At 36.7% G+C, this 17,106-nt stretch overlaps 1 protein-coding gene across 1 annotated transcript in view; it reads right to left on the bottom strand.

The window, feature by feature from the left end:
- Positions 1-1,195: 1,195 nt before the first annotated feature.
- GATB (glutamyl-tRNA amidotransferase subunit B) overlaps positions 1,196-17,106 on the bottom strand; it is a 34,648-nt gene continuing 18,737 nt past the window's right edge. The window contains exons 8-13 of the mRNA XM_032224741.1: positions 15,583-15,627; positions 12,531-12,720; positions 10,793-10,926; positions 9,696-9,774; positions 3,289-3,423; positions 1,196-2,183 (exon numbers count right to left, since the gene is read on the bottom strand). Of these exons, the coding sequence (XP_032080632.1) occupies positions 2,058-2,183; positions 3,289-3,423; positions 9,696-9,774; positions 10,793-10,926; positions 12,531-12,720; positions 15,583-15,627 (709 nt within the window). The 3' untranslated portion in view covers positions 1,196-2,057. The remainder of the gene's footprint in view (positions 2,184-3,288; positions 3,424-9,695; positions 9,775-10,792; positions 10,927-12,530; positions 12,721-15,582; positions 15,628-17,106) is intronic.

Genomic DNA, 17,106 nt, shown 5'->3' with positions numbered 1-17,106 from the left:
TTCCTCCTCCTCCTCCCAACGGAGGGGCGCCCTAAAAAAAAAAAAGAAAGGAGCTAAGCCGTTCCAGAGATGTGAAGGGAAGCTCCGGGCGAGAAAGCGGCTTTCAAAGCTCCGTCGAGCCCCGCGTGTGGATTTGTTTATTATTTGCTCGGGGATCCGGATCCGGGCCACCTGTTCCTCCGGGGGCAGCCCAAGCCTTTGAGCGGGGAGCGGAGCTTTCTCCCGAAACGGCGCTTCTGCTCCCCTTTGGCACTTCGCTCTGGGAGAAAAATGGAGCGTGACGGACTTTCCAGCGCGTATCAGAAGCTGATCCAGGAGAGCTGGCAGAAAGTGAGCAACCGCCCCCTGGAGCACAGCGTCGTCCTGTTCACCAGGTAGGGCAAGATAGGTTGCCAGACCAGAGGGCACAGGTGAGAACTCTTGAACGAGAGAGAGGGGTGGGGGTAGTGGTCGCCTGGTAAAGTTTGAGGCTGGGCATTTTAAACATCGGAAGTAGCCCACCATCCTCAGCGAACTTAATTCAAAGCTCCCTCTGCCAGGAATGTACCCTCGTGGATTGACCAGCCGCTGACTTGGGGCTAAAGCCTTGGTTTCCTTCCCATTTCCCTTCTTTAACCTAAACCCTCCCTCCCCTGCCTCTAAATGCCTTTTCAGGGCATCTGCTCCCTGCTCAGTGCCCTCCAGATGTGCTGGATTACAGGCGCAGTATCAGTTAACGATAAATTTTCAAACTTTTTTTCATATATAAGGCGCACCGGATTATAAGGCACACTGCCAGTTTTTGATCAAATTTTAGGATTTTCAGTGCGCCTTATGGTCGTGAAAATACGGTATGTATTCTTTTGCACATCTCTCTTGATTACCATCTTGCAAAAACAGTAAATAGCCTTTATGCATGTAGTAGAATACTGTATTATTTTTGACAAAGTTGTAAAAGTATCCATTTTGTTTGAAAAAAAAAATTTTTTTGCCTTTATTTGTATGCCGCCCTTTTCCCTAAGGGGACTCAGGGCGGCTCACAATTCAAAATTATTGTACAGATGGTCTGTTTCCTTTTTGTGCTGCTGTTTCCACTTCCTATATCTTAAGTATAAAAAGGTGGTGAAATCCTATAAACAGTTTAAACATCAATGGAGAATTAAGTCCTGGGAAAATAAATTTTGTGCAACTCAGAGCTCCAGGTTCTCTTTTCATTTTTGGTAAGCTGACGAGATACAAATTGGTATACCTTTCTTTCTTTATTGTGCTCTTATTATTCAATAAAATATTATTTTTTTGCTATTTCAGTTGGTCTGAGCCTATTGTCTTAAGAGTCCTAAAAAAATCCTCTTCTGGCTGACCACCAGATGGCAACACAAAGATTCAGAAGATGATCCCTTGTAGGGAAAATTGAGAAGATTTTCCGTTAACATACATTCAGTTTATTTTTGACTTTGAAATGTTGTGGGGAACATAGGAAGGAATATTAGGTAGGTTCAGAGTCTTGAGTTATTTACAAAAATAATAAACGTGAGGTAAAAAAATAAAAATAAATAAACTTTAAAAACTTAAAATTTTGGAATAGCGTGAAAATGTTTAAGAGACATGCCACAAGGCTTAAGTCAGTAAAGAATTGCAGAATTGAGTCTGTAAGAAATAACAATGTCTGGAGCGAGAAGATTCATTATGCTAGTTAAAAAAATGAATCTACCTGCTTCATCTGCTAATTCTGTTGAATTCTTTGAAGACAGACTAGAAATTATTCATTTATAAGAAGCTACATTAAAAGGATATAGTTAATATTATCAAAAAAGTATAATTTTTGCTATATGCCACAATATTATAAAAGCAGGTTTTTAAACAGAAAACTTAGGCACACTGCAGTCTTTTCCCTTCTTTGTGGACTTTATATTCTGAATTTATAGGGACATAAGAGGATAATAACCTAACATGTTCCCCTCCCAGAAAAATGGCTAAAAATGATAAATTGGTCTCAGCACTGCATTAAAACTTACATAATGGTTTGATGCTATTCAGAATGTTAAACACAGTAGATCAGACACATAATTTTTAGTCCTCTATGACAGCAGCTTCTCTAGAATTTGTTTCACAGTTACAGGATCTGATCGTCCTCTTGTGGTTCTTTGGACGTGTCCAATTATGGAATTCAGGACTTTCAGGTTGCCACTCTTTATCTCTGCCACCTAAATAGAGAAGTTTAAGACACAATGGGTCATGATTGATTGTGCTGAACATTATTTCTATATTTTTATTTATTTATTTTATTTAGTTTGTCAAAACATGTAAAAGATAACAGGTATAAGTATAAACATAAGTATGAACACAGTAAGTGGGTACGAATAACTGGGGACAGTAGGAAAGGGACATTAGGCGTGCTGGTGTGCTTATGGACGCCCCCTTTATGGACTTCTTAGGAATGGGGTGAGGTCAACAGTAGACAGTCTTAGGTTAAAATTGTGGGGGTTTGGGGATGTAACAACAGAGTCAGGTAGTGCCTTGCAGGCATTGACCACTCTATTGCTAAAATCGTATTTTCTGCAATCGAGTTTAGAGCAGTTTCCCTTGAGTTTGTATCTATTGTTTACTCATGTATTATTGTGGTTGAAGTCGAAATAGTTGTTGACAGGTAGGACGTTGTAGCAGATAATTTTGTGAACTACGTTTAGGTCAGACTTTGTAGCTCTAGGTTTTCCAAGCCCAAAATTTCAAGCCTGGTGGCTGTTGTGAATAGAGGAGTGGAGTACTCTTCTCGTGGAATATAGCTGCATCTTTGAAGAATTTTTATTTTAGAGCAGTGTTTCTCAACCTTGACAACTTGAAGTCCTGTGGACTTCAACTCCCAGAATCCCCCAGCCAGCATTATTTTAGAGCAGTGTTTCTCAACCTTGACAACTTGAAGTCCTGTGGACTTCAACTCCCAGAATCCCCCAGCCAGCATAGCTGTTTTAGAGGCTTCAGAAAAACCAGCATTGTGCAAGAACAAGCAGGATTGTTTTTACACCGCTTATATAAAAGGGAAATGCCACTTTGCTGTCCAGAAAGCATTCAAGTCATGTAATCTGAGACATCCCCAGCAAACAGATCTTAGTTGTTAGGACAGTTTCTGTCTTTTGTGGCCATTTCATGTGTCACAAAGCAATTTGTTCCATTTTTCCCCTCTCTCAAGAGTTGTCAAACAACATAGTAATCTGAATGGCAAAGGCAGTTTACATTTCGTATCTCCACCAGCCACCCTAAAGTGTCAAAACCTCTTTCTTCCCAATTTCCCTGGTCTGTGATCAATATCACCTCTTTTTGATGGTCTCTCATCACAGTCTGACAGATGCTCTCAAGTTCATTCCAATCCAGGATTAGATCGAGTTTCTTTTCTTTTACAATCAGAGCTGGAGACTTCTCCTCCCTCTTCCACATCTCTTCCAACACCTGCAGCATCAAGATAAAAGAAAATTGGTGGTTGAAGAATGCCTCTTGTCTTTCAGAAAGCAAGATCGAGTTGAGAAGGCAAAGAAAGTAAAAAAAAAAGACAAGCAATTAAGGCTTGTTACTAAAAAAAAAAAAAAACGAGATTAGATGGGCAGAAAATTCATGGTTTGGTTTAATTTAAAATTTAATTAATTTAATTTAATTCAAATGCTATTCTACTTCTTCAAATAAGGAGACTTCTGTGCTGATTAGAAATTTTATAGTTGTGTCCTATTTATTATTTTCATTCCAAATTGCTTTGATTTTTTTAGTTTTGCCTAGGGCCCTCATGAAAGATCATGCAACTCCTGTTTCATCTTTTCAGTCGTGCTAAAACACAGCTAATAGCAGTAACAATACCACTACTTTAGAGTTAGGAAACATTTTTATTGTCCTGAGTTGTTTTAAAGGTTTCCCTACATTTTAATAGCATTCAGTGGCAGTCAGTTTGTTGTAGTTGTTAACACAACAGGCTAGAAACTGGAAGATTGTGAGCTCTAATCCTGACATGAAGTTTTGAGCCAGTCACAGTCTCTTTCAGCCCTAGGAAGAAGGCAATGGCAAACTATTTCTGAAATCTGCAGGGCCTTGTCCAGTCCAGCCGGTCACCAGCAATCAACACTGACTTGTAGGGTAGACCAAAAACAAAAACTGCATTCATAGTCATTCCTGGTTCCTGGCTTGAATGGACTTTTGCTTTAGCTCATAAATGTTCTGAGTCTTTATATAAGAAAACACTTCTTAGTTTGGGTTTTCTACAATTCAATCATTTTCCTTCTCCCCCATTTTTGATAATATTAAAGAGAATAGTATCAACTCGTCAGTCAGTTTTATAAAAAATTAGGATTATCCAATTACTTGGAAAAGGAGGTTAAATGAAATAAAAGAACCACATCCTACATTACATGCTAATCAATGGGTATGAATATAGTCAACATCATGGTTTGAATATAGTGAACTGTATCTTTTAACCTTTAGGGCATATTTTGCGCTTAATAAGAGGATTATTTGGATTCTCTGTTCATCATTATGAATACATGAAGCTTGGACTGGGGAGGATAACACAGATGACATATTTGCATATGTCACAATCAAATGAAATAGCAAAATTCATTCCCACAGAATTGTTGGCTAAACAGTCACAGGAATAGGAAAAGGAATAGATTTATATAATTAAACCAAACCATATATTACAAAGCTGTGGAAGATTATACAAGTAATCCTTGTTTAGGCACCTCTACTGTTAAGTGAAGCAGTCACTAAACAAAACTGCAACTGTGCTTACCATGTTACATCACCTGTCCTTTGCTTTACAGAAGGTAGTAAATGCAAGAATTGGTCACAGTTACATTTTCATTACTGTCATAACTTTGAATAGTGGGTAAACTAGGGCGTCACTAAATGAAGACTACCTGTAATGCAAAATCTATAACACCTATAATCAATTTATTCATTCTATAAAGCATAACTGTATGCAACAACGTATCAGTCTGTAATAATTATTTCTTAATGTTATAAAGCTCTCCATTTTTGTAGTCAAGCTACAACACATTGTAACAATCTCCAGAAACAGCTACTTAAAAGAGGAACATTATTTGGAAGGTTTCTACCTTGTACTTGCTTCTGATTCAAACATACATGCTGTGAGACAGAAGGTGCCCTTTTAAAACAGCTGTTTCTTCTCAATTTTCCAGTGAAAAAAATAATACAATGCTTGGATTATTGCAATCAGCTCATGCAAAATGATTGGCATGCTGGAAATTCTGTACTATTAATTTATATGTGCTAAAAATGTGTCAAATGCAGCAATTTCACACATAATTAGCAATTCCTTAACAAAATTAGACAACTGAATTAAGTTTTACTGTGTTATACTTAAGTATAATAATACAGCACAGTTTTCTTATAACATGTAAGAATAGTGTCCTAGAATTTAGTAAGGTATCTTGTATAGGTTGATAATAGATGTACATTTAATGCAATGATCTGTGGCTGACTCAATTATCTATTAAGCTGCCCTGGTCCTGCTGTGGACCACAACAGCCTACTAACAATGTAAAGTGGAGTAACCACTGTACAAAATTTGCATTTGGTTGGGAAAGATTAGTATGTCCTAAAGGCAAACCAAAGTGAAAAAATAGTCAGCAAATGTAACTTATTTATTGATTTAAATAAAGTATTAAGATCAAAATTTTTGTACTCCTAAGAAATATAAGTACAGTACAACCAGATTGTAGTACAAGAATAATAGATGCCTTGAGAATCAGGGCTGTACCAGAGAAAAGATGTTTCGGAGACTGAAATATCTGAAGATAACAATCTTGTGCTCATTAAAATTGACATTTAATATTTTACTATATAGGACAGTGCCTTGCTGCATTGTAAGAGGTCTTCCCATTTGTTTTGGAAGATAAAAGAGCTGAGCAACTTCCCAGTAGTATAATTACAGTCAGCACTATTATATTGGGCACTGATTTTCAGTTAATGACATTTAGGGAAATTGAATTAATTTTAGGTTAAATGATTTAAATATTCAGTATGATAGCTTTACAAATATTCCAGGATTTTTGTCATTTTTACATTAAAAATTACAGTTTGGCTTTGGAGGCATGTGTGACTTTGAAAGCACAGGCAGAAGAGCTCACAATGATTAGATACAGATTGAACCATATGAGCTGGTAGGACAAGTTGTCCAGGGTGGGCAATTTTTACAGAAATAAAACAAACTCAAACATATCGCAATCACCACCCACATTTTCTGAATTTCAGAAATATTTATAAAAATCAAATCTGTTAGAATATTCATGATTGGGAGAGACATGGTAACAAGGTCAGCCAATGAATAGGTATAGCAATTAAGTCAGCCAATGGGAGCTTGAACAGATCTGAGTCTGTGCTGAGAATCAAAACTGAAACTACTCTGTCTGCTCTGAATTCTGAAATGAAACTAACTGTTCTCTCCTGCTTGTATTCTGCTTGTAACTTCTACCACGTTGAAAGAATCTACTATTGGTATTGTACATTTATTCATCTGTTAATTTGTATATAAAGAAGTAAATGAATCCAGCTGAATCAGTTATCTGTGTGTGCTTTCTGGATTTGATTTTTCTGCAACAAATTCTGACAAAGTCCTATCTGCACACCAAGATATCACTACCAAGTAAATTATTATTTGAAGAATGATTAAGGATAGCCATGGGTCACGTATTTTTACTTTCTGGAGAATATGTTTAGATATGCTTTCCTGTCTTGCCTTATCTGCTTATCTATTTATTCTTTAGAAAATCACATTGAGTAAGGAACCATTATCTAGTATCTTTTTACTGAATTGATTAAGTGGGCTGCCATACTGACAAAAACCTTAATAGTTTAAGGAAAAAAAATACAGTCAATAAAAATGAATCTAAAAAAAGAGTGCTGAAGCGATAGGTCATAGAAACTGAAAACTAAGTCACAGTTAATTCTAAACTTTTTCCTTCTAAATTTTAAAACAAACTAAATAGTAATATCCCAGATGGGTTTCATTCTGATAATATAGTGGGATCAACACTCCAGATTAATAAAACAATTTATGATATTTATTTTCAGCTAAGATGTACCCAAAATGAATCATTCCAAAGTATTTTATCTAATGAAGGATCATTTCTTGTCTTTGAAAGTTTGGCATTACAGTAGCAATTTGTTGCTGTATGGGTATATTTTTGAGTTTTGAATTTTTACTTTGGGGTAATTGTTCATTTGGGGTAATTGTTCATCCCATCTGCATAGGACTCTGTACTAAAAGAAACTATATTCTTAGTAGTATGAGAAGCTACTTTTGCCGAATAAATGGTTTAGCAAAAATAAATGGCCAAAACTGAATGTGTGTGTGTGTGTGTGTGTATGTATGTATGTATTTGTGTGTATGTGTGTGTGTGTGTGTATATACAAAAAAGACAACAGTAAAAAAAATATTGGGTTTCTGTCTGGATGGTCTCTTGTGACGAGCCTAATGACAGAGAGTGGAAGTGTGACCTTCCTCCCATACTTGGGCATACCAGGGGTTGTGACTTTAAGTATATATATATATGTATGTATGTATGTATGTATGTATGTATGTATGTATGTATGTATGTATATATATATATATATATATATATATATATATATATATATATATATATATATATATACACACACACACACACACATACATACATACATACATACATATATGTTTTTTTATTTTGTGCTGATAAATAAATAAAGGGAGACTCAGCACAAAATAAAAAAAACACAAATATAACAAAGGCAACAGTAAAAAATATTGGGTTTCTGTCGTGATGGACTCTTGTGACGAGCCGAATGACAGATGATGGAAGCAGTTAGCTTACTCCCATAATTGGGGCTTACCAATATATATATTGTTATATTTATGCTGATAAATAAATAAAGGGAGACTAGTATAGATCTATTTCAAGCTATTTAGCTCTCATCAGCTAGCCATACCCAAGTTTTTGGGAATCGAACCTGTGCTCTATTGCCTCCCGGGCAGGGAGTTAACCATTTGAGCTACAGAGAACGACTCCTTATCAGCCAGCCAGGGTGGGAGGTATATACTTAAAGTCACAACCCCTGGTATGCCCAAGTATGGGAGGAAGGTCACACTTCCACTCTCTGTCATTAGGCTCGTCACAAGAGTGTGACGAGTGTGCTCGTCACAAGAGTGTGACTGTCATTAGGCTCGTCACAAGTCTCCCTTTATTTATTTATCAGCATAAATATAACAAAATGTAACAAAAAGGCAACAGTAAAAAAATATTGGGTTTCTGTCTGGATGGTCTCTTGTGACGAGCCTAATGACAGAGAGTGGAAGTGTGACCTTCCTCCCATACTTGGGCATACCAGGGGTTGTGACTTTAAGTATATATATATATATATATATATATATATATATATATATATATATATATATATATATATATATATATATATATATATATATACATACATACATACATACATACATACACATACATACACACACACACATTTTCCATAAGAGCATGAAGATCTATATCTATTAGAACATGCAAATTTAAACACAGACTTCATAAGACACTTCTTAATAACACATGTTAAAATTATATCTTGCTAATCATAATAAGGAATTGAGAGTTATAACTCTTGGTTAATCTTATTTGCACTTGCTTCATTAACCATTTTCAGTCATACTAAAAAAATCAGTTTAAATAAATAAATAAATCATATGACACCTTAGTGAAAGAACAGTTAGGCAACTATTGTTTGTACACATTGTATTGTGTACTGCATTGTACACTAAATATAACGGAACTGAAAATAGCCAATGAAACAGATTAAAATAAATTAACCTTGCTAATCATATTCACAAATTAACTGATAAGGCAAATACACATTTATAACATCATTTTTTTAAAAAAAATGTTTTTCTCTTAGATGGAACCAAAGTTTTATGTGATGAGTATGTAGAGTTTGCTCCATTTTTTAAAACTTAAAGACTCCACAGTAGCTGCATTCTTTAATCAAGGACTAATCCAAAGTAGAAGTGGACACATATGTCTTCATTAGTTCTTGATTGCCAATTTAACACCATCACATTACTGCAAATTTTCACTTTTGATCATCTGAAGACAATAGGTGAAAGGTAGATAATTCAGGCAGCTTATTGGTGAAGAACAATTAAGGTCAGTTGATCTTTACCCTTCCAATCTCCAAAACAAATTTTTGAAACCAAGAGAAGTATATTTATTGTCATTTGGACTTGAAGCTAGACCATATGTCCATTGTTTAAATAAAATTTAAGACTTTTTAAGTCAGAGTGATAATATGTAAATATTTCTCATGCCAGCACCCCATACTGGTTGTCTATTCCTAATATTTTAAGATACATATGAGGCAGGCATGAAATCCTCTTACTTTGCTACCGGTTTGGAACAGGAGCGTGTGCATGCGCAGAACCGTCTGCACATGCACAGAGCGTCTGTGATGATGTCTGGGCAAGTGGGTGGTGCCTCCCGCCACCGCCACTATTGGTTCACCTGAATCAGGGCGAACCAACAGAATACCACCTCTGATATAAGGTTTGTGGAAATAGCAGAAACCTATCCTTTTGGGTTGTTTTAAGTTGAGTGAGAATTATAAATTATGCAACTGATTGAAATACACTTTGACATAAAGAAGCCCTGTTGGAAAATAATATTCCAAAGAAATACCTGTTTGGCTGCTGAAGTTGAAATTTTTCTACTTGATACCAGGTCCAGCAGTTCAGCCAAAAGAACAGGAGTGACTGGACTAAACCATAAAGCAAATAAAACAAATTAGAAATGATATAACCTTCTTGATTCAGCGGGCTCATAAAATATTTTGTGTCACGTACTCAAAAAGTATTGTTGCTATGGAGTGCTTGCTGCTGGAAAGGGGATGTGGCAGTTCCCAAAAGTAAATTACCAGAAGGCTAATGAATGTGTTTGCCTCATTCCACTTTTTCAACTTCACTTTTCCAGAATTCAACTGCCAATTTATTTCTTTATTCTTTTTTGTCTGATCATTTCTTTATGCAAATTCACCCATTCACCTCCCCCCAAAAAATATCAAGAGTAGCCATAAGAAAAGTTGCCTTAAGAAAAGTGGCCTGACAGTTTCATACAAAAAGCCACAGTTAATCCTGAAAATCTATGACCATAGAAAGTCTCAGAAATACAAGTTCAGATTCAAAGTACTTTGCTTATATTACACATTAAGCTTTTATCAAACATGCCATAATCCAGCTTTCATCCTGCACTTAACAAGTCAGCATTGGCAATAGGCTTGGTGGTATATCTCATTTGAAACAATGCACTGATAATTGATACCTGCATTCTAATATACTGTAAGTGCATATGGATAACTGTTCGTAAAACAATATTCTTCAGATGTTCAAGTTATAACTCTCATATTGGCAAGCAGCCATGCTAGTTGCAGATATTGGAAAATGAGCTCTTCTTATCTGAAAAGCACCAAATTGAGATCAGGCTCTTATGGATATTCCTTATTTTACATTTTGTTCCTTTCTTTTCTTCCTACCTTGATAATGGGAAATTTTACTTCACTAGGGGTGAATCTTCTCTTCCTTAGCAACTGTTTAGGATAAGTCTACTCTAACAAAACAAATATTCAGATGAAAAACTGAATCCTGCAGATTGCTGTGATAGCCCATTCACCGAATCCTTTATTTATATGCCTGTATGTCATCAGAAGATGCTATTCGTTTGAAAAAGTAATTATTGGCATAGAAGATCTGTTTGACCAAAATGAAACTCTAAAACCTCACCTTTCTTTTACAGTAATATTATATAATTTTAGGTAACTGAGGAAATTATTTATAACCCAGCCAATCACTTTTTTGGGATTCATTTCTGTCGCATTCACAACGCTTTCAAAAAAATCCATTAAGCCATCTTCATTCTGTTAAGAAAGAAAATGTATTTAAACATAACAACCAAATCAACTTTCCCATGAACAAACCATATCTTCAGATTTGAACTCATCTGTTGTGTGATACACTCAATCTTTTGACTGTTTCATAATTCCCAGCAGTTCAAGAAACTATATACTAACTAGTTCCAAAAAAGTCATGACATGAATCTTCAATGAAGCTGTTTGATTTAGAAAAGATCAGATTCTTGGCCAATCATGCTGATGTTATCTAGATAATATTATCATTAATTCACTTCTAAATGGAGATGATTAACACAAGTATGGAATTGATTACAATTCTATGGCTTCCATTGTGCAGATTTCTACAAGTAGCTGACTAAAATGTAGAAACAGGGAAGTACAAGAGCAGCTAATCAATCAAACCAAATCAATTGGGGAAGCCAGATTCGCTTAATGATTCACTTAACAACTACAATGATATGCTTACAATCATGGCAAAAAGGGTCATAAAATTGGGCATGATTCACTTAACAACTGTCTTGCTTAGCAACAGAAATTCTGGTCTCAACAGTGGTCCATAAGTTGAAGACTAGTTATACAGTATTCAGTATGTCATTCCTTACATATTTTCAGCACATCACTTATGTTTACACCACCGTTTCATTTATTATAGACTTACTGGATATAGTATGTACCATAATTAATTAACACAGGTATTTATGTATTGCCCTAATTTCAAGGACTTGTTAACTTTTCTAATTATGCTAATGTTTAAAACGCTATAAACAACATGGGACATGATGGGGAAGAAAGACCTGTTGTGCTGATTGCAATTAGGGTGGAAGTTTAATAATATATACTTTGAAATCTATCAAAGCATGATGCAGCACCAAATGTAATAAGCAAAGGGAGTATGTGTGTGTGTGTGTGTATGTGTGTATCCTGAAGTTTGTATTTTTTCAATGTACTTTAGAAAAGCACACAAGTCAGATGAATTTAGATTATCTGGGTGTCTCAGGGTATCAAGACAATTGGGGGTGGGGGTGTTCTTATACCTAAATGTAAACAGAATGGATGACAAAGACCTATTTTTTTGTACCATAAATATAAGATTTCAAAAGAAATCTGAAACCTATCAGAGACAGGTTTACATTATGAGATTTAAAAATGTGTTATGAAGCCCTGAAAAATTTACACTCTTTGTGTGAAGTAGAGGAGAGAGGTAAGGGAAGAAGAGAGGGATAGGAGAGAGGGTGAGGAGGGGAGAAGAGGAGAGAAAGGAGGAGTAAAAAGGGGAGAGAGGAGAAGGAGAGAGGAAGGGGAAGTAGAGAAGAAAAGGGTGACAGAGGAAAGAAAGGAGGTAGGGAGGGGGAGGAGAGAGGGAAAAGAAAGTGATGGATAAAGTACAAATATGGTGTATGGAGAGCAGAAGAGCCAATAATTGTTTTTGGGAGTAGATAGTAAGATTAATTTATGTAAACATTGAATAATACAATACGATGTTGGCTATGTAATAGCATACATGTGATTATATGTTATGAAAATGAAAAAATAAAAAACTTTATATATATAAAAAAACAAAAAAACCTTACATTCTTTAATTTACTTGATCATTTGATCAATAGAGTTACCTGTAAGATAAAGCTGTGTTGAATCTGAATCCCGTAACGTTCAACAAACTTTTCTCTCTTGACACTGGGAAGGTCTGGAAGTGTCTCACGAATCCAATCAATATTTATCACTTGCTGGTCACTTATATGAGTGGGCAAGGATTTAGTGTCATAAAGAATCAATGGAGGAAGATTTGGCTCAGGCATGAACCTTGAGGAAAACAACAACAGCAACAAAAACCATTTATTTTGATTTTTTAAAAATTAAATGTGCTACATATAAAATGCAGATGGTTGAAGTTCTACATAAGAACTAACTGGCAATACAACCAAGCACACACACAAAGAAGTCAAAGCTGAGAACAATCCTCTGATCAGAGACAGATAAATCCCAATCTATAAGGTGTAATTGTCTTCTGAAAGCCATTAGCTTTTAAATGATTGCCATTCAGAGCCAGATATTGTGGTCCGCCAATGGCCAGCGGAGCTAGTGGCAGACTCAGACAGTGAGGCGGTTGGGGAAGAACATGGGCCAGTCTTGGAGTCTGGAGAAGACTCTGATGAGGGCTCTGCATCAGAAGCAGAGATGGTGCAAGGATCGTCCGACAGTTATCAGCTGCCTTCAGGGTTGGAGATCAATGGGGCAAAAGAACAGCTGGAGCCTGTTCCCGATGTGCGCATGCGCAGAGATGTCAGAAGAAGGGAACAGTTAAGGAACAAGGGCCGGCTCGGGAGTAAAAGCACAGGTGGACGGTGAATGGCCCCTCCCATAGGGAATAAAGAGGAGCAAAAGGGGAGTGGAGTTTGCAGGAGACAATTAATTTGCTTAATTAGTATGGAGATTTGTTCATGACTCTCAGAGACTCTTTGCCAACTATTTTCTTGTACAGCATTGCATTCGGAAGGTATCGGCCTGACAACTATCCAAGGCTGATGAGGTCTGTGGTTGTAAATTCCCCCTTGAAAGACTGTTTGCAGGGACTTTGCTGGATGTGAATGAGAGGAATTCACATTAGCTTAATAAAAAGGGATTTTCTCGAGACACTGAGTCTGCTTCGTGATTTTGTGAAGCCTAGATCAGAACACCAGAAATAAATGGACATAATTTTAAATTATTCTGCAGAAAAGCAATACAATATAGATGCTAGTCATCTCATGCCAAATGGGATTGGATATTCAATTGGTACTATACTTTGGTGAAGAGATGAACTTGCTAAGAACATTTCATATGGGCTGAAACACCCCTTGTTATGAATCTCTGACAATTTCATGGAAAAGGGAAGTTGTGCTAAGAATCCAATTGCCATCTATAAAGTGAATGACAGCATCAAAGGACAAAGCCTTTATTGAAAAGGATACTGATTCAAGATGTCAAAAAAATATAGTGATTAAACTCTAATTTCATCCTTGCATAACCAAACAATGGATTTGCAACCTTAATTCAAGCTTTACATCTCTCTGCAAATGATTAGATATATTCTTACAGAAGCTGTATTTATGCTTCAGGCATTGTTTTCAAAAGCAACTTTAAATAAAGAAAAGCATTAAAAATGATATTCAACACAAGCATTTTCTCCATTTTTTTTAAAAGCATGCAAATTCTGAGAAAAAGATTCATAAAAAGGAAGGCTTAAGAATTAGTTACTGAGATTATGCCGTGTATTACACATAATCACGGCAGCGAGAATTACATTCACGCAAAACTGGGAAAATTATGCACCAAGAGAAGAAAATGTAATAAAAAAAATATTGGAGTGTGCAGAGATGGATAGGCTCACAAAAGAATTAAAAGAGAAAGAAGAATCTGAATATTACTCCGTATGGGATTTATAGTATAATTGGCTAGAGGAAAGGGGGCGGGGGAGAAGGAAAGCAAAAAAGAAAGGAAGAAAGATCAACAAATTAAAAAAACAACTACAAAACCGGAAAATGATTAAAAGATAGAAATACGAAATAGACTGTAGAAAATAAACAATAGGAAATGGATACAAAATGACTCAAATGTAATAAATGTTGTTATACATAGAATATATAGAATGTTATATATAGAATGTATAACCACCATGAATGTAAAAAAAGAATAATAACTATGTGAATGTATACCTATAATTGTATATAGAGAACAAAAAATAAAAAAATATTTAAAAAATGTTTTAAATAGAATGAAGAAAAAAGATGTATGAAATAATATAAATGCACACATATATATAAAATTGTAGTTATACAAGACTTATATATACAGATAAAAGAATCATTACAGACATATAAAAGAAGTGTAACGTGTTGCAAAGATGTGAAGTTTCCATAAACAAAATAAAAAGTTTTTTAAAAAGAATTAGTTACTGAATTATATGCAGCATGAAATTGCTTTAGTTATACATAAGAAAGGAAATTTAATATGGAAATGTTAGGATACTTCTGTTGTGTTTGATTTTTGTTGTTATTTCACATTTTATATCACCATATTAAGTTGTTTTGATCTTTGACCATGCGCAAGGAATGAAATACAAGCAGCAACTGTAGTAGTCAGGGCTTAATAACTAGGTTTTATTCACAGAATTATGACATGGAAAAGATGGAGGAATTCAATTTCTCGTATTTCTTTCCTACCCTGTAAAGTGCTTGTCCCAAAGGTGCTTTTTTTTCCAAGAGGCAACTGGACTTTCTGGTTTTTCTTTGAAGACCTTTCCCTTCTCATCCAAGAAGCTTCTTCAGCTCTGACTGGATGGTGGGAAATGGAAGTCAGAGCTGATGAAGCCAGAAAGTCGTTGCCTCTTGAAAAAAAGCACCTTTGCAACAACCTTGACCTGGATGGCTGAGAATCTCCATAGATATCTGTAAAGTGCTTAAAAAATATGTCTGGAAAATAAAGCAGGACTTCAGAAAATTGAGTAGAAGAATATCTGCAAGCAGGAAGCTGCTGCTTATTTTCAAATCTGACCCTTTTCTTCAAATGTTCAAACCCCAGAAGGTATTTAAGGTGATGAAAAGAATTGAATAGGTGGGAAAATCATAACTCATCAATCTCATCACATATATTTTCCGGAATGCAACAAAACCTAAATGAAATTACCGATAATCCTGTTTTCCTTCTTTGTCCCTCATTGGCACAGTGCATCTATAAAAGCAGAAAAGAAAGAGGCAATTATAAGAACTGGATTTAGCAAATCCAATAGTTACAGTACTTAAGTGATTCTACCTCATGTTAAGAGGTTTCACATATTCTTATCACAATGATTAATATCATGTGACCTAGATCTGCCAATGGATGGTTTTCTCTTACCACAATATACTCCTAAAAGGCATGAGTTAGAGTTTAGAGAGTTTAGAGTAATTTATTTATATGCCGCCCTTTTCCCTGGGGGGACTCAGGGCGGCTTACAACTCGAAAAGGGAGGGAAACAACAATTGACACATAAGACAATACATCATTAAAAGCACGACATTCATACTATTCGGGTGGGTTACAGTCTTTAATCCCAGGCCTGACGGGATAGCCAGTTTTTAAGGGCTGTGCGGAAGGTCTGGAGGGTGGTGAGGGTACGAATCTCCACGGGGAGATCGTTCCATAGGGTCGGAGCTGCCACCGAGAAGGCTCTCCTCCGCGTAGTTGCCAGTCGACATTGACCGGCAGATGGGACTCGGAGGAGGCCTAATCTATGGGATCTAATTGGTCGGGTGGAGGTAATTGACAGTAGGCGGTCTCTCAAGTACCCAGATCCACTACCATGAAGGGCTTTGAAGGTGGTAAGTAGCACCTTGAAGCGTACCCGGAGATCGACCGGAAGCCAGTGCAGCTCGCGGAGGATAGGTGTTATGTGGGTGAAGCGAGGTGCACCCACAATCGCTTGCGCGGCCGCATTCTGGACTAGCTGAAGTCGCCGGATACTCTTCAAGGGCAGCCCCATGTAGAGCACATTGCAGTACTCCAGCCTAGAGGTCACAAGGGCACGAGTGACTGTTGTGAGAGCCTCCCGGTTCAGGTAGGGGCGCAACTGGTGCACCAGGCGAACCTGGGAAAATGACTCTTTAAAGGCCACAGCAACTAATTGTAAATAAATATGTTGTGCTTACTTGGTGGTTTCTCTCTTCTTTTGTCTCCAGATGGAAGAAGATACAAACCGTTAAGTTAGCACAACATAGTCATTTACAATTCTTCTGTAAAGGCATGGTGGTGAAGCGGCTTAAGGATGCTGGATCTGCTGACCAGAAATAGTAAACTCTCTGGCGGTTTGAGCCCTGGTAGCACTGTGGGATGGGGTGAGTTCCTGTCACTCACCTCTAGCTTGTGCCCTATCCACCCAGCAATTTGAAAGCATTATTGGGATAATAGATAAATGGGTGCCACACCAGTTGGAAAAGTTAACTTTGTAAGGAGAATGGGAGCCGGCGCTGAGCCTGCCCAGACTTGAGGCGAGATCGGCAGGGGAGGCCCTGGAGGGTGTCATCAACCCAACCGCTGCTAGCCAGCTGGTGCAAGCCAGGTCACGCTCCCATGGCACACCAAGGAGAAGTGTGCAAGCACGAAACTGAACAAACTAGCAATTCACTTGCCAGGACTATTCTGTAACGTAAGATTATAGATCTCCCTGACAAA

This window comes from Thamnophis elegans, chromosome 9 (assembly GCF_009769535.1).
Source record: "Thamnophis elegans isolate rThaEle1 chromosome 9, rThaEle1.pri, whole genome shotgun sequence".
Taxonomy (NCBI): Eukaryota; Metazoa; Chordata; class Lepidosauria; order Squamata; family Colubridae; genus Thamnophis; species Thamnophis elegans.
The sequence above is the reverse complement of the archived record's forward strand: the minus strand, read 5'-3'. Positions and strand labels throughout refer to the sequence as shown.